We start from the raw sequence: 17,916 nt of genomic DNA, 5'->3' as shown, positions 1-17,916 counted from the left end.
CTCTCTTGAAAACATCCAGAGAACCTGCCTCCACCGCCCTCTGAGGCAGAGAATTCCACAGACTCACCACCCTCTGTGAGAAGAAGTGTTTCCTCGTCTCTGTTCTAAATGGCTTACTCCTTATTCTTAAACTCAGCATATGACAGTCCCGACATCCCGGGAATTAACCGTGTAAACCTACGCTGCACTCCCTCAATAGCAAGAATGTCCTTCCTCAAATTAGGGGACCAAAACTGCACACAATACTCCAGGTGTGGTCTCTCTAGGTCTCTGTACAACTGCAGAAGGACCTCTTTGCTAATTACAATTAGCCTACACATTTCCATCCCTCAATTTTGTTTAGTTTAGAGATACAGCGCGAAAACAGGCGAATCGGCCCAGCAGTAGAGTTGCTGCCTTGCAGTGCCGGAGACCCGGGTTCGATCTCGACTACGGGTGCTGTCTGAACGGAATTTGTACGTTGTTCCCGTGATCTGCGTGGGTTTTCTCCGAGATCTTCGGCTTCCTCCCACACTCCAAAGATATACGGATTTGTAGGTTAATTGGCTTGGCAAATGTTTAAAAAAAAATGTCCCGTGTCTGTGTAGGATAGTGTTAAGGGCCTTGTGTTTAAGAAGGAACTGCAGATGCTGGAAAATCGAAGGTACACAAAAAAAAGCTGCAGAAACTCAGCGGGTGCAGCAGCATCTATGGAGCGATGGAAATAGGCAACGTTTCGGCCCAAAACCCTTCTTCAGAGTTAAGGGCCTGTCCCACTTTCACAACCTAATTCACGACCTCTGCGGAGTTTGTCCAGGACTCATACTCGCAGCATGGTCGTCACGAGGTCGTAGGTAGGTCGTGATGTTAGTCGTAGGTACTCGTGGCATCGAGTAGGTCGGGTCGTTTTTCTAGCCTGATGAAAAATGTCCATGAGTACAAAAAGGTCGTGAATTAGATCGTGAAAGTGGGACGGGCCCTTGAATGTGCGGGCATCGCTGGTCTGAACGGACCCGGTGGGACGAATGGCCTGTTTCCGTGTTGAGTCTCTAAACTAAACTAAATCTCGGGAAAAAAACCCCAGGCGCTCACGGGGAGAACGTACAAACCCCGTACAGACAGCCCCTTCGCCCACCCCTCCCCCCTCCGTAGTCGGGATCGAACCCGGGTCTCCGGCGCTGCATTGGCAGCAACTCGAACGCAGCGCCACCCTCTGCTCGCCCCAGTTCACGTATAAAAGCTGGAAGCACAACGCTGCCAGGTGGACCAGTCCTCTCCATTTACAGCAACACAGCACATCAGGATATTTTGAAAGCACTTAGCAAATTATATCATTAAGGATCCGGTACTTAATACTTCATGGATCATTATGCCTAATTTTTGCAGATGCATACAATCAGATTGTGATTATACAGTTAAAAACAATGAAGGGGGGAGGCTTGTTGACCAAGGCCAAAGTGCTGGAGTAACTCAGCGGGTCAGGCAGCATCTCTGGAGAACATGGACTGATGACATTCAGGGCCCAAAGAAAATTTGAAGGGTGCCAACCCAAAACGTCACCCATCCATATTCTCCAGGAATATTGCCCAACTTGGACAAAGTGCTGGAGTAACTCAGCGGGTCGGGCCGCATGTCTGGAGAGAAGGAATGAGGGACTTTTCGGGTCGAGACCCTGCTTCAGACTGCATCTGCAGTTCCTTCCTACACAAGTTGCCTGACTTGCTGAGTTACTCCAGCATTTTGATCTTCCTTGGTGAACATAGAAAATAGGTGCAGGAGTAGGCCATTCGGCTCTTCGATACAATCATGACTGATCATCCAACTCAGTATCCCATCCCTGCCTTCTTTCCATACCCCCTGATCCCTTTAGCCACAAGGGCCACATCTAACTCCCTCTTAAATATAGCCAATGAACTGTGGCCTCAACTACCTTCTGTGGCAGAGAATTCCACAGATTCACCACTCTCTGTGTAAAAAATGTTTTTCTCATCTCGGTCCTAAAAGACTTCCCTCTTATCCTTAAACTGTGACCCCCTAGTTCTGGACTTCCCCAACATCGGGAACAATCTTCCTGCATCTAGCCTGTTCAACCCCTTAAGAATTTTGTAAGTTTCTATAAGATCCCCCCTCAATCTTCTAAATTCTAGCGAGTACAAGCCGAGTCTATCCAGTCTTTCTTCATATGAAAGTCCTGCCATCCCAGGAATCAGTCTGGAACAAACAGGCTGTGCCCACATTATGTACACAAAACGTATGGTCATGTACATACTGTGTGAACAATATGCGAGGAAATATTTCATTAGACAGAGGGTGGTGAATCTGTGGAATTCATTGCCACAGAAGGCTGTGGAGGCCAGGTCAGTGGATATTTTTAAGGCGGAGTTTGATAGATTCTCCATAAGTACGGGTGCCAGGGGTTATGGGGGAGAAGGCAGGAGAATGGGGTTGAGGGGGAAATATGGATCAGCCTTGATGGAATGGCGGAGTAGACGATGGGCCGAATGGCCTAATTCTGATCCTAGAACTAAAGAACAAGCTCCCACAATATTACATTTAATAGTCTGATGTGCATATAATTTTTAATAATTGATTTTCATCTTTTCTGCTCGATGGCATTTATTAGAATAGCACAATGATCACTAAAGGGTGATTTCTGCATATTTTCTAATTTAAGGTCAAAATAGACTTATGAATGTCTGTAAAAGTTGAATCCAATAGTTACTTGGGGTCCATGCAACGTTTTAGTTTAGTTTATAGAGATACAGCATGGAAACAGGCCCTTCGGCCCACCGAGTCCACACTGACCATCGATCACCTTTAGACTTAAGATGCATAGTGGAAACGGGTCCTTTGGCCCACGCTGACCAGCAAACACGAGCACTATCCTACACACTAAGGATAATTTACAGAAGCCAATTAACGTGCAAACCCGCACATCTATGGGATGAGGGAGGAAACCGGAGCACCCGGAGGATAGCCAGGCGGTCGCAGAGAGAACGTGCAAACTCCGCACAGGCAGCGCAAGAGGTCAGAAGCGAATCGCGGTCGCTGGTGCGGCGAAGCAGAGGCACTACCCTCTGCGCCACCGCCTTCTCTCTCTCAAAGACCACAAGCCGCTGGGTTTCCTGGAGGACGTCGGCCAGAATCATACTCACATCTCCCTTCATCATCCGCACTTTCGCCATCCACCATCCACAGGGCTCATGTTCATTAGCTCTCGAATACACCTAGAACAGGGTAAAAAATCACAGTTCATAGCCTTGTTCAACGGCAATCAAGTAAAGACGGGAGGGGCGGGCGGGCGGGCAAGTGGGGGCGCTGATTAGTCTCGTTAGCATAGAATCCGCTAAATAGCCCACTGCACGAAACGTCACCTATTCCTTCGCTCCATAGATGCTGCCCCACCCGCTGAGTTTCTCCAGCATTTTTGTCTGCCTTTGATTTTCCAGCATCTGCAGTTCCTTCTTAAATATTCCTTATCTAATTCTCAGTTTTGACTTCTAACTAAACTTCTTCCTGTTCTAAAAGAGATTTCAAGAGAGAGAGAGAGAGAGATAGATTTAGCTCTCAGGGCTAAGGGAATCAAGGGAAATGGGGAAAAAGCAGGAACGGGGTACAGATTTTGGATGGCAGAAAAATGCAGGAGAAACTCAGCGAATGAGGCAGCACTCTGGAGCGAAGGAAATAGTTGGATGATCAGCCATGATCATATTGAACGGCGGTGCTGGCTCGAAGGGCCGAATGGCCTACCGCTGCACCTATTTTCTATCTTTCTATGTTTCGAACCCGGGACTCTGGCGCAGTGAGGCAGCAACACCTCCATCCCGCCCTCAGTCACCAACCACCTCGGAGTGACAGAACCCTCGGATACCATCACCAAAAACAGAGGCACCTTGCTGCCCATCTTACCTCCACCTCGTCTCCCTCAGTGATCTCCTTGTTGAAGTCGGCGGGTGGCGGCAGGCGAACATCGTCGAAGGGGAGCTGTCGCTCGGGCTGCCAGCTGCAGACAAAGTTTAGTTTAGTTAATTGTCACGTGCAGGAGCAGGATGAGTGCAATGCGAGAATGTGGGGGCCAACTCCAGCAATCCACCCTCCCCACAAACAGAACGCAATTAGTACATTCATTCCCTACACTAGCTGCTCACATCGGAGCAATGAGGTCCATATAGGAGTTGGGAAAAGGGGATCTGGGGGTCCTTGTACATCAGTCTATGAAAGTAAGCATGCAGGTACAGCAGGCAGTGAAGAAAGCGAATGGCATGTTGGCCTTTACAACCAGAGGAATCGAATATAGGAGCAAAGAGGTCCTTCTGCAGTTGTACAGAGCCCTAGTGAGACCACACCTGGAGTGTTGTGTGCAGTTTTGGTCCTCTAACTTTGAGGAAGGACATTCTTGCTATTGAGGGAGTGCAGCGTAGGTTCACCAGGTTAATTCCCGGGATGGCGGGACTGTCATATGTTGAGAGAATGGAGCTGCTCGGCTTGTACACTCTGGAGTTTAGAAGAATGAGAGGGGATCTTATTGAAACATATAAGAGTGTTAAGGGTAGACAAAATTGCTGGAGAAACTCAGCGGGTACGGCAGCATCCATGGAGCGAAGGAAATAGGCAACGTTTAGGGCCGAAACCCTTCTTCAGATTGTTAAGGGTTTGGACACGCTAGAGGCAGGAAACATGTTCCCGATGTTGGGGGAGTCCAGAGCCAAGGGCCCAGTTTAAGAATAAGGAGTAAGCCATTTAGAACGGAGATGAGGAAACACTTTTTCGCAGAGAGTTGTGAGTCTGTGGAATTCTCTGCCTCAGAGGGCGGTGGAGGCCGGTTCTCTGGATGCTTTCAAGAGAGAGCTAGATAGGGCTCTTAAAGATAGCGGAGTCAGGGGATATGGGGAGAAGGCAGGAACGAGGTACTGATTGGGGATGATCAGCCATGATCACATTGAATGGCGGTGCTGGTGCTGGCTCGAAGGGCCAAATGGCCTACTCCTGCACCTATTGTCTATTGTCTATTATCTTATTTGAAGACCATGTTCCACTGTCAAATTGTCAAGACCTGTCAGAATGAATGAATGGAGTTTATTGGCCAAGTATTCACATACAAGGAATTTGCCTTGGTGCTCCGCCCACAAGTGACACAACATGGTGACAGTTAGAAATGACACATAAAACATTAATAATAAAACATTCATGATCCGAGATGTCATCCCCTCCATCCCCACCTCAACGAGTTCAGTGCCCGCTACGATATACAGTTCTTCTTCCGTCGCCTTCGCACCTTTTCCCATGGGAAGTAGTCCTCACCACCCAGTGACGACCCCTTCTCCCGTCTCCTGTTGCACTTCCCCGGATGGCCATCTACCTTCTTTAAACCTTTTCGTTTCAAACTGCCAGCGGGACATAGACCGCCTCAAGTTTTCCACTCCCCTTACTCACTCTAACCCCCCCCCCCCCCCGAACGTACAGCCCACCCCTCACTCTGCAACAACCCTGACTGGGCAATCCAGTATTTTAACATAGAAACATAGAAAATAGGTGCAGGAGGAGGCCATTCGGCCCTTCGAGCCAGCCCCACCATTCATTGTGATCATGGCTGATCGTCCCCTATCAATAACCCGTGCCTGCCTTCTCCCCATATCCCTTGACTCCACTAGCCCCTAGAGCTCTATCTAACTCTCTCTTAAATCCATCCAGTGACTTGGCCTCCACTGCCCTCTGTGGCAGGGAATTCCACAAATTCACAACTCTCTGGTGAAAAAGTTTTTTCTCACCTCGGTCTTAAATGGCCTCCCCCCTTTATTCTAAGACTGTGTGTGTCCCCTGGTTCTGGACTCGCCCAACATTGGGAACATTTTTCCTGCATCTAGCTTGCCCAGTCCTTTTATAATTGTATATGTTTCTATAAGATGCCCCCTCATCCTTCTAAACTCCAGTGAAGTTCTACAATCAGTCCAGCCTCCATTACTGTGGAACCGACTAGCCAACCAAGCCGTTAGCGACATCCAGACCATTCATAAAAATAGCAAGTAGCTTTGGTCTTAACACTGATCCCGAGAGACACCACAGCTATCCAGGTTAGCAGATCCAAATCCAGTGACTTAACAAATTCTGCATTTGGGCACGTGGCCAGTTCTCAACCCACTGCAGCACTAATTCCACATTGAACGAGGAGTTGGCATGAGGATCCTTCAAAGGCTCACAGGTCCTAGTACGCACCGTCTACTGCGTGGCCCTCGCTCACTCAAACCGTGCAAGGTGAGCAACTTTGGATGAACCTGGAACAAGGCAAGGGATGTGAACGGGATCCAGGATCCCAAGGGGCCTGTCCCACTCGGCCGTCATTTGCGCACCATTTACGTGACATCCAAAAATGTGGCAGTCACATTGTGACGCACGAGTAGCGTGGGACGGGCGCATGGAGATGCGCGCGGTATCGCCCTCTGAGGCAGAGAATTCCACAGACTCACCACTCTCTGTGAGAAAAAGTGTATCCCCGTCTCCGTTCTAAATGGCTTACTCCTTATTCTTAAACTGTGTGTGTGTGGCCCCTGGTTCTGGACTCCCCCAACACCGGGAAGATTGGAACATCCAACCCCTTAAGAATTTTGTAAGTTTCTATTTAGAAGATTGAGGGGGGGATCTTATAGAAACTTACAAAATTCTTAAGGGGTTGGACAGGCTAGATGCAGGAACATTGTTCCCGATGTTGGGGAAGTCCAGAACAAGGGGTCACAGTTTAAGGATAAGGGGGAAATCTTTTAGGACCGAGTTAAGGAAAAAGAATTCCACACAGAGAGTGGTGAATCTGTGGAATTCTCTGCCACAGAAGGTAGTTGAGGCCACTTCATTGGCTATATTTAAGAGGGTGTTAGATGTGGCCCTTGTGGCTAAAGGGATCAGGGGGTATGGAGAGAAGGCAGGTACAGGATACTGAGTTGGATGATCAGCCATGATCATATTGAATGGTGGTGCAGGCTCGAAGGGCCGAATGGGCTACTCCTGCACCTATTTTCTATGTTTCTAACATGTTTCCTGCCTCTAGCGTGTCCAATCTTATAGCGTCTCGTACGAGTAACAGTAGGTACTTGTGAAACGCGTGACATTTTTTCAACACTGTGAAAAATGTCCACGAGTAAAAATATACTAGTGATGAAAAAATTGTTACTTTTTGCTCGTATGAGCTCCGACGTACCCGTTACGTACATTACACGAGCTCGAATCAGGGGAGAACCCGGGAGAAACACTTGAATTACCTCGTACAGTGGGACAGGCCCTGTACACGGTATTGATGTTATAAGGCACAGACTACCCACTTCAAGGTACCGACCACCAGAAAACACTCCACTTCCCCTCTCACCCTGATTAAAGCAAGGCCAGCAGGATTGAATAACCAATAAAAAGCTGTCATTTATCACTTCAAAGTCAGGCTAACAGAATACATAAATGAGCTCAAAGCCAGCTGTGGCCAGATGAAATCCAGGAACACAGTCGACAATTTCCCAACAAGACCAAAGGCAGAAGTCTGCTCTTTATCCCAGTCTGATGAGGCCGTCAGACACGTCTCTGGCCAGGCCAGTACAGAAGCAAACTGGGAATTGCTGAGCCATGCGTAGATGGAACCGTATGGGATAGGAACAGAATTAGGCCATTCAGCCCGTCGAGTCCGCTCCGCCATTCCATCCATGGCAGATCTATCTTTCCCTCTCAACCCCGTTCTGCAGATGGTAGAGTTGTTGCCTTACAGAGCCAGAGACCCCGGATCGATCCTGACTACAGGTGCTGTCTGTACGGAGTTTCTCCCTGTGACCTGTGTGGGATTTCTCCTCCCACAATCCAAAGACATACGGGTTTGTAGGTTAACTAACTGGCTTGGTAAAATTGTCAATTGTCCCTAGTGTGTCAGGGGTGGAAGATTGCAACCCTGCTTCGACGAATGCAATCAACCTGGCGTGCACAATCAAATAGACCAAGTTGTCCCACAACTTTAGGCTGTGCACGCCATACACAAGAAGAAGAAGTGTGTCAGGTAATGTTAGTGTGCGGTGATCGTTGGCTGGCGTGGACTCGGTGGGCCTGTTTCCGCGCTGTATCTCCAAACTAAATTAAAAAGGTGCCCAGTGGTTTAGGAACGGAACTAATCTGGACATTTTCTCTTGTGTACGAGATCAAATTTACATAGATCTGGAATGAACGTTGAAAGGTTTAAAAGACTTCAAGTTGCCTGAAGCAGAGGGCTAGATGCCAGATTGGGGCAGTCTTCTGATGTATTAGGAAACGCCTCTCACTTGAAGGCAAGTAACGTCTAGACAGATAATTTTGACTCTTTAGTTTGTTTTGATGATCTATATTAGGCTTTTGCAGCAAAAATGTCCATTCTCGTGTCCAAATCCATCACAGTCTTGCCATCATCTCCCCCACCTCCACAACCGTCAGAGTTGAGTGCAAGGCAGAAGATAAGACTCAAATAGCTGGAGTAACTCATAGAAACATAGAAAATAGGTGCAGGAGTAGGCCATTCGGCCCTTCGAGCCTGCACCGCCATTCAATATGATCATGGCTGATCATTCAACTCAGTATCCCATCCCTGCCTTCTCTCCATACCCCCTTATCCCTTTAGCCACATCTAACTCCCTCTTAAATATAGCCAATGAACTGGCCTCAACTACCTTCTGTGGCAGAGAATTCCACAGACTCACCACTCTCTGTGTAAAAAATGATTTTCTCATCTCGGTCCTAAAAGACTTCCCCCTTATACTTAAACTGTGTGACCCCTTGTTCTGGACTTCCCCAACATTGGGAACAATCTTCCTGCATCTAGTCTGTCCAACCCCTTAAGAATTTTGTAAGTTTCTATAAGATCCCCCCTCAAACTTCTAAATTCTAGCGTGTACAAGCCGAGTCTATCCAGTCTTTCTTCATATGAAAGTCCTGTCATCAGTTTGGTGAACCTTCTCTGTACTCCCTCTATGGCAAGAATGTCTTTCCTCAGATTAGGAGACCAAAACTGTACGCAATACTCCAGGTGTGGTCTCATCAAGACCCTGTACAACTGCAGTAGAACCTCCCTGCTCTTATACTCAAATCCTTTTGGTATGAATGCTAACATACCAATTGCTTTCTTCACTGCCTGCTGCACCTGCATGCTTACTTTCAATGACTGGTGTACCATGACACCCAGGTCTCGTTGCATCTCTCCTGTACTCAGCGGGTCAGACAGTATCTCTGGAGAAAAGGAATAGGTGACGTTTTAGGTCGAGACCCTTCCTCAGACCCCACTTTTCACCATTGCCGCTGGTGATTTTGCCGTTTATTGGCATTGAAATCGTGGATTTCAGGCAAAAAAAACCACACAGAAGTGATGCATCACAGGCTGGCGAGAAAAATTAGAGGCAGCATTAAAGTTGCTGGAAATAGCAGTGGCCCGAAGGATTAGGAGCACTTTAGAAGTCAGCAAAAGAGGACCAATGAACTGTTTTAACAAATTAATCCCCGAGCGAGCAGGCCGGCAACATACTCATGCTCGACGGACCAAAAAAGAACAAGGCTGGGGATCCTGACAAAGAGAAATTTATAGTGGAGATAAGGACAGAGTAGAGTAATTAAATACGGCATCTGCCTTCAAAGACCAGCCAGATAGAGCTATATAAAGCATTGGTCAGGCTGCATTCTGTGTAGCACTAGTCACCAGGCAATAGGTTGGGTGTAATTAAGTTAGAGAGGGTGCAGAGAAGATTTACAAGGACAATGCCTACATGAGGTTTGGCGTTACTGGGAGATGATACAGATTGTTGTATATGTTGCCTGGAGTGGAGGTGGTTGTTAGCTGTCCTCAGAGGCGTATAAAATTAGGAGGGGGGGAGATAGATAGGCTAGCGCCATTTCCATAGGTGGATGAGTCTAAAACGAGGGAAGAGGTTTAAGGCAAGAGGAGAAAGATTTAAAGGGGACTAGAGGGGTAAGATTTTCCACACCTGAGCGCTTGAAATGCAGGGATATAAATGCAGCGTGAATTGAATTTAAAATACATTTGAACAGATACAAGGAAAGGAAAGGTTTAGAGGGATATGGGTCAAACTGAGGCAAATGGCTTTAGCTTGGATAACTGTACACTGCAAGGGCCAGGAAGCGAGCGGGCAAGATCATCTCTGACCCCTCTCACCCTGGCCACAAACTCTTGGAATCACTTCCCTCTGGAAGGCGACTCCGGACTGTCAAAGCTGCCACAGTCAGACATAAAAACAGCTTTTATCCACGAGTAGTTGCTCTACTCAACAGCCAAAAATCAGTAGCCTCCCTTTGATCTGGTATTTTGTTGGTTCACATGCTTGATCAATGGTGTTTTATCATTAATGTTTGATTATTATTAATGTTTAGTGTTTTCTGAGTCATTCGTAACTGTCACTGTATGTCATGTTGTTACTTGTGGGCGGAGCACCAGGGCAAATTCCTTGTATGTGAATAGTTGGCCAATAAACTTACTTACTAAGCATTGCAGAGGTGCAGATGTTGGGCTGAGAGGGACTGCTGTATAAGATGGCGCGCAAAGATTTTGTACATCCCAAAATCCTGGTGCGCCGCGCGCGACTGTCTCCGTCACCATGCACCATGCGCGCGCGCGTTGTGACGCGTAAATAACGCTCAAGTGGGAAAGGCCCTTTAGGTGAAACAATTATACAGCAGTCCCTCTCAGCCCAACATCTGCACCTCTGCAATGCTTAAGTAAGTAAGTTTAGGGTCTAGAATGAAGGAGAAATCGGAGAAAGGATTAGCCAAGGAACAATACAAGTGAGGCTGTGGAAATGCCAGATCTGGGCGACAGGGGAGCAGCTGGTAGAGCACTCTGCCTCACTGCACCAGGGACCCAGGTCCCATCCTCGTCTCGGGTGGTGTCTGTGTGGAGTTTTCAAGCCCTCCCTGTGAATGCATATGTTTCCTCCCACATCCCAAAGACGTGCAGGTTTGTCGGTCGATTGGCCTTTGTGAATCACCCCTAGCGTGTGGGGAGTGGCATCACACAGATCTAGTATGAAAGGGAGCGATCAATGATCAGCGTGGACAAAAATGCTGGAGAAACTCAGCGGGTGAGGCAGCATCTATGGGGCGAAGGAAATAGGCGACGTTTCGGGAGCCGAAACGTCGCCTATTTCCTTCGCTCCATAGATGCTGCCTCACCCGCTGAGTTTCTCCAGCATTTTTGTCTACCTTCGATTTTCCAGCATCTGCAGCTCCTTCGTAAACAAATGATCAGCGTGGACTCGGTGGGCCGAAGGGCCCGTTTCCATGCTGTACCTTTCAATCACTCAAAAAGGATCAGCAATGCCTCAAATGCAGAGGAGGTAGGTCTGAAGAACCGGATTCTGTTAATAACCAGATACTTCTGTTAATGAAAATGAACTACAGATGCTGGTTTACACCAAAGACAGACAAATCGCTGGAGTAACTTAGATCAGGCAAGCATCTCTGGAGAAAATGGATAGGTGATGTTTTGGGTCAGGACCCTGCCTCAGACTCTGAGGAAGTCACCTATCCATTTGCTCCAGAGATGCTGCCTGACCCGCAGAGTTACTTCAGCATTTTGCGTCTATCTTTGGACTACTCCCACTCCTGTGTTAGGGTCTTGTAAATTCATTCTCAAAACACTTGTTGCTTCTTTCTTCAAAAGACTAATCTGGCCAGCCAAGCCTTTGCTCACCTATCCTAACTCTGGATAGAGCGGATGTGAAGAGGAAGTTTCCAATAGTGGGAGAGTCTAGGACTAGAGGTCACGGCCTCAGAATTAAAGGACGTTCCTTTAAGGAGGAGATGAGGATGACTTTGCTTAGTTGGGGGGGGTGGTGAATCTGTGGAATTCGTTGCCACAGAAGGCTGTGGAGACCAAGTCAGTGGATATTTTTTACGAGGAAGATAGATTCTTGATTAGTACGGGTGTCCGGAGTTACAGGGAGAAGGCAGGAGAATGGGGTTGAGAGGGAATGATTGAATGGCAGAATTGACATGGAAACGTAGAAAATAGGTGCATGAGGAGGCCATTCGGCCCTTCGAGCCAACACCGCCATTCATTGTGATCATGGCTGATCGTCCCCTATCAATAACCCGTGCCTGCCTTCTCCCCATATCCCTTGATCCACTAGCCCCTAGAGCTCTATCTAACTCTCTCTTAAATCCATCCAGTGATTTGGCCTCCACTGCCCTCTGTGGCAGGGAATTCCATAAATTCACAACTCTCTGGGAGAAAAAGTTTTTTCTCACCTCAGTCTTAAATGACCTCCCCTTTATTCATAGACTATGGCCCCTGGTTCTGGACTCGCCCAACATTGGGAACTTTTTTCCTGCATCTATCTTGTCCAGTCCATTTATAATGTTATATGTTTCTATAAGATTCCCCCTCATCCTTCTAAACTTCAGTGAATACAAGCCTAGTCTTTTCAATCTTTCCTCATATGACAGTCCCGCCATCCCAGGGATTAATTTCGTGAACCTACGCTGCACTGCCTCAATCACAAGGATGTCCTTCCTCAAATTAGTAGACCAAAATTGTACACAATACTCCAGATGTGGTCTCACCAGAGCCCTGTACAACTGCAGAAGAACCTCTTTACTCCTATACTGAAATCCTCTTGTTATGAAGGCCAACATTCCATTAGCTTTCTTCACTGCCTGCTATACCTGCACGCCAACTTTCAGTGACCGGTGTACAAGGATGCCCAGATCTCGCTGCACCTCCCCTTTACCCAACCTAACCCCGTTGAGATAATAATCTGCCCCCCTGTTTTTTCCGCCAAAGTGGATAACCTCACATTTATCTATATTATACTGCATGGGCTTGATGGGCCAAATGGCCTGATTCTGCTCCTATCACTTATGAACCTCTTGACATGACTCACTGTTTCTTTTGTTAGATAACGATCCTGAAATATCCCATGACGTGTGGTAATGGAAGAGGCTCTCTACATTAAAACATTGTTGCCAGCAACTCTGAGCATCAAGGTACTCTGCTTTACAGCACTAGTACTGCCTTGGAGCAAGGACAATTTTGAAAACACACTCACCATTTACTAAATTAAAGCATCTAACTAAGAGGTTGCGAGATGAGAGCAGGGCTTTGATCCATAATAAGAGAATCCATGCGCAGGCAGGAACCGCAGACGCTGGTTTACATCGAAGATAGACACAAAATACTGGAGTAACTCAGGGGGACAGGCAGCATCTCTGGAGAGAAGGAAAAGGTTCACCAGACTGATTCCTGGGATGGCAGGACTTTCATATGAAGAAAGACTGGATAGACTCGGCTCGCTAGAATTTAGAAGATTGAGGGGGGATCTTATAGAAACTTACAAAATTCTTAAGGGGTTGGACAGCCTAGATGCAGGAAGATTATTCCTGATGTTGGGGAAGTCCATCACTAGGGGTCACACACAGTTTAAGGATAAGAGGGAAGTCTTTTAGGACAGAGATGAGAAAATCATTTTTCACACAGAGAGTGGTGAATCTGTGGAATTCTCTGCCACAGAAGGTAGTTGAGGCCAGTTCATTGGCTATATTTAAGAGGGAGTTAGATGTGGCCCTTGTGGCTAAAGGGATCAGGGGGTATGGAGAGAAGGCAGGGATGGGATACTGAGTTGGATGATCAGCAATGTCCATATCGAATGGCGATGCAGGCTCGAAGGGCCGAATGGCCTACTCCTGCACCTATTTTCTATGTTTCTATGAATGGGTGACGTTAAGAAGGGTCTCAACTGAGTTATCCCAGCATTTTGCGTCTGGAAGTGAATCCAAGATCCTTGCTCATCTGTATTAGTGGCAATTCAAGTAAATGCAAAACGACCATTGTAAAATAAAATGCTCTCTGCAATACAAATCATACAATGTAGTCGACAAAAATGGAGAATCGACCAATTCCCTGACGTTCAGAGTGACCTCTCTTGACATCGGTTACGGGGTGGAATATTGCACCTTCACGTGGTCCGCCCTGTTTCGACTAATGCAATCAACTCGACGTGCACAAACGGAAGATCAAATAGAACAAGTTGGCCTACAACTTTAGGCTGTGCACACCACACGAAAGATGAGGACGACATTGGTTACATGCTGCACCCATCAGTTCATAAGTGCTAGGAGCAGAATAAGGCTTTTTGGCCCATCAAGTCTATTCCACCATTCAATTATGGCTGATCTATCTTTCTCTCATCCCCATTCTCCTGCCTTCGCCCCATAACCCCCGACACCCGTACTAATCAAGAATCTGTCAATCTCCACCTTAAAAATATCCATTGACTTGGCCTCAGCCTTCTGTAGGCTCAGCCAAGACCCGAAATGTCACCTATTTCCTTCGCTCCATAGACGCTGAGTTGCTCCAGCATTTTTGTCTCCCTTCAATTTTTCCAGCATCTGCAGTTCTTTCTTAAACAAACAGCTGGAGTAACTCAGCAGGTGAGAAGGAATGGATGTGTTTAAGAAGGAACTGCAGATGCTGGAAAATCGAAGATAGACAAAAGTGCTGGAGAAACTCAGCGGGTGCAGCAGCATCTATGGAGCGAAGGAATAGGCAACCCTTCTTCAGACCTAAGGAAATAGAAGGGTCTGAAGAAGGGTTTGGGCCCGAAACGTTGCCTATTTCCTTCGCTCCATAGATGCTGCTGCACCCGCTGAGAAGGAAGGGATGATGTTTCGGGTGGAAACCTTTCTTTAGACTGACTTTTCAGGTCGAGACGCTTCTTCTCTCCAGAGATGCTGCCTGTCCCGCTGAGTTACTCCAGATTTTTTGTGTCTATTCTCTGAACCCTTTCCTGATCTCCAGTTATTCCAGTGCTTTGTGTCTTCTTACGAGAGAACAAATGCTGAGTGCAGAGAGACGTGGCCACAGCGAGCGGACGTCAGCGCTGGTCATCAGGCGGACATGAGAGCTCAACAACGGACACTCACTTGTTTTCAAATGTGATGGAGATGGAATCTTCGTTCACGTCTTTCACAAACCCCTGGGGAGAAAAAAAACCCATGAGTACAGAGAAAAAAAACACACACACAGTGGGACGAACAAGGGGAAGAGAACAACATACACTTAGAATATCAGTTTCCATTCCTCAGAGTACCACACCTGGACACAGGTTTCAGAGTTAAACCCCTGTCCCACGGTAAGAGTTCATTCCAAGAGCTCTCCCCGAGTTTTGCCCTGATTCGAACTCGGAGATTTACGGTAATGGCCGCTCGTCGGTACTTGGGGCTCTCGTAGACATTTTTCAACATGTTGAAAAATCTTCACCAGTCTTCCAGTGCTTACCTGCCATTAGCGAGTCTTCCCGAGTACCAGCCGTTAGCGTAACGAGCCGCTAAGAGACGTCCCCGAGCTCCGACGTACCCGCTACGTTCATTCTCCGTGCTTACCACGAGTCTGATTTTTTTCTAAACTCGGGAGAGCTCTTGGATTGAAATCGTATCGTGGGACAGGACTATTATAGACACTTTATCCTGTATCTGTGCAGTGTAATCATGTATAGTCTTTCTGTTGACAAAAAACTTTTCACTGTACCTCGGTACACGTGACAATAAACTAGAGTGTAACGGCAAGCATAATTGTGACTTAAAAGACATTTGGACAGGTACATGGATAGGGAAGGTTTAGGGGGATATCAGCCAAACCCAGGCAAATGGCTATCGCTAGGCAGCTCCTGACTGATAAAATAATCAACATATTTACATTATTCCCGATCCATCACACCCCTCCATCACCCCCACCTCTGGCTAATACAAAAGTAATTGCAATCTGAGAAACGAGAGACCGCAGATGCTGGGATCATGATCAAAACACAAAGTGCTGGAGTATCTCAGCGGGTCAGGCAGCATCTGTGGAGGGAATGTACCAGACGATGTTTCGGGTCGGGACCCTTCTTCAGATTGCTGCTGCTCGCTGACTCTACCAGTCCACAAGCAAGACCATGTTCTGTCCTGCCGAGTTACTCCAGCTTTTTGTGTCCACCTTCGGTTTAAACCAGCATCAACAGATCCTTCCTACACGCAGGTAGACAAAAGTGCTGGAGAAACTCAGCGGGTGCAGCAGCATCTATGGAGCGAAGGAAATAGGCAACGTTTTCGGCCCGAAACGTTGCCTATTTCCTTCGCTCCATAGATGCTGCTGCACACGCTGAGTTTCTCCAGCACTTTTGTCTACCTTCGATTTTCCAGCATCTGCAGTTCCTTCTTAAACACTTCCTACACGCAGGTTCGTTCTAGTTCGCCGACTAGTTTCACTGTCCTTCAGATTAAATTTTACTGATTGTGTTCCTCGTTGTCACCTTCCCCTCAACTAACAATGATCCATTCGACATTGACTTGATCATTGTCCCTTTTGATCTGTCCTTTTCACACCTACCTCTTCCTTATCTCTGTGCCTCCCCTCCCCCCAACCCCCCAGACTGTCTGAAGAAGGGTCCCGACCCAAAACGTCATACATTCTTTCTCTCCAGAGATGCTGCCTGTCCTGCTGAGTTAGCAGGAAAAAGCTGGAGTAACTCAGCAAGGACTGGCAGCATCTCTGGAGAAGGAACGGGTGACATTTCGGGTCGAGACCCTTCCTCAGACTAACCCATTCCTTCTCTCCAGAGATGCTGCCTGTCCCGCTGAGTTACTCCACATTATCCTGGTGCGTGAATATTTCTTCCTCGAGCCGATACTACTGAGCGCAGCTCATTCTCAGCTACACATGTACAACCTCAGCCAAATAGCATTTCATCTGACAACAATGCCGCATTTAGCATGGAGCCAGCCAGCCAGCTATTGGAGCGTATTTTCGGCAACTGTCCTTATGACCGACATCGACCACAACACTGAATGGCGGACTCATGGCCCCGTGCCAACAGTTGGCCCAGGAATCAAGGATGCATTTCACGCGAGCCATTTTGGATGACCAAAGTTTCCATTCACGGTGACGGCAACACTGAATGACATTTCTTTCACAATGGCATTAAGCCCCTGTCCCACTGTACGAGGTAATTCACGAGTTCTCCCGAGTTTTCCCCCGATTCGAACTTGGAGAATGTCGTAGGAGATCGTGGATGTCTCGTAGCGGCTCGTACGAGTAAAAAGTAACCATTTTTTTTTTACTCGTGGACATTTTGGGCCACATTTTTTTACTCGTGGCCTGTAAACTCCTATCTCACCAGGGACTAACTTAGACGTCTGAAGAAGGGTTTCGGCCCGAAACGTCGCCTATTTCCTTCGCTCCATAGATGCTGCTGCACCCGCTGAGTTCCTCCAGCAATTTTGTGTACCTAGGGACTAACTTTTACTGTACCACCCTACTGCTTTTTTTTAAATTGCTGTTTTATCCCCTTTTTCCTTCCGCCCACAATATTTAATGTAAAATATGTGATTCTGTTCCATTCTGTTTGTAGTTTGTTTGGTTGTTTGTTTGTTTGTCTTTTTGCACAAAGTCCGTGAGCATTGCCACTTTTCATTTCACTGCACATCTCGTATGTGTATGTGACGAATAAACTTGACTTGACTTGACTTTTTACATGGACGAAAAAATGTCACAAGTTTACCGGATGTCCCGAGTACCTACCGTTAGCATTATGAGCCGCTAGGAGACATCCACGAACTCCTACGGACCCGCCACGGACATTCTCCGAGTTCGAATCACGGGGAAACTCGGGAATTACCTCGTACAGTGGGAAGTGGGACGGGGCTTTATACTGCAGTTTTAAGGGCATTTGAAGAGTTATGAACAGGGAATGTTCAGAAGGTTATGAGCCAAATACCTGAAATGGGATGAGCCCAAAATGCCAACTTAGATACAATGCAACACAACTGCAGATGCTAGTTTACAACAACAACAAAACGAAGTCTGGAGTAACTCAGCAGGTCAAGCAGCATCTCTGGAGAACATGAAGAATGCATTGGGGCTGCCCAGTGGTAGAGTTCTTCAGACGCTCCTGAAGGGTCCTG

General features: G+C 47.2%; 1 protein-coding gene across 2 annotated transcripts in view; it reads right to left on the bottom strand.

Moving 5' to 3' along the window:
- Positions 1-17,916, bottom strand: part of LOC116969441 (fragile X mental retardation syndrome-related protein 1-like) — a 58,175-nt gene that overhangs the window by 24,423 nt on the left and 15,836 nt on the right. For both annotated transcript variants that reach the window (XM_033016337.1, XM_033016338.1), the window contains exons 2-4: positions 14,899-14,951; positions 3,889-3,982; positions 3,135-3,206 (exon numbers count right to left, since the gene is read on the bottom strand). In XM_033016337.1, coding sequence (XP_032872228.1) covers positions 3,135-3,206; positions 3,889-3,982; positions 14,899-14,951 — 219 coding nt within the window. The remainder of the gene's footprint in view (positions 1-3,134; positions 3,207-3,888; positions 3,983-14,898; positions 14,952-17,916) is intronic.

The sequence above is a fragment of the Amblyraja radiata genome, unplaced genomic scaffold, assembly GCF_010909765.2.
Source record: "Amblyraja radiata isolate CabotCenter1 unplaced genomic scaffold, sAmbRad1.1.pri S43, whole genome shotgun sequence".
Lineage (NCBI taxonomy): Eukaryota > Metazoa > Chordata > Chondrichthyes > Rajiformes > Rajidae > Amblyraja > Amblyraja radiata.
Note: the sequence above shows the minus strand (reverse complement) of the source record. Positions and strands in the feature narration are given on the sequence as shown.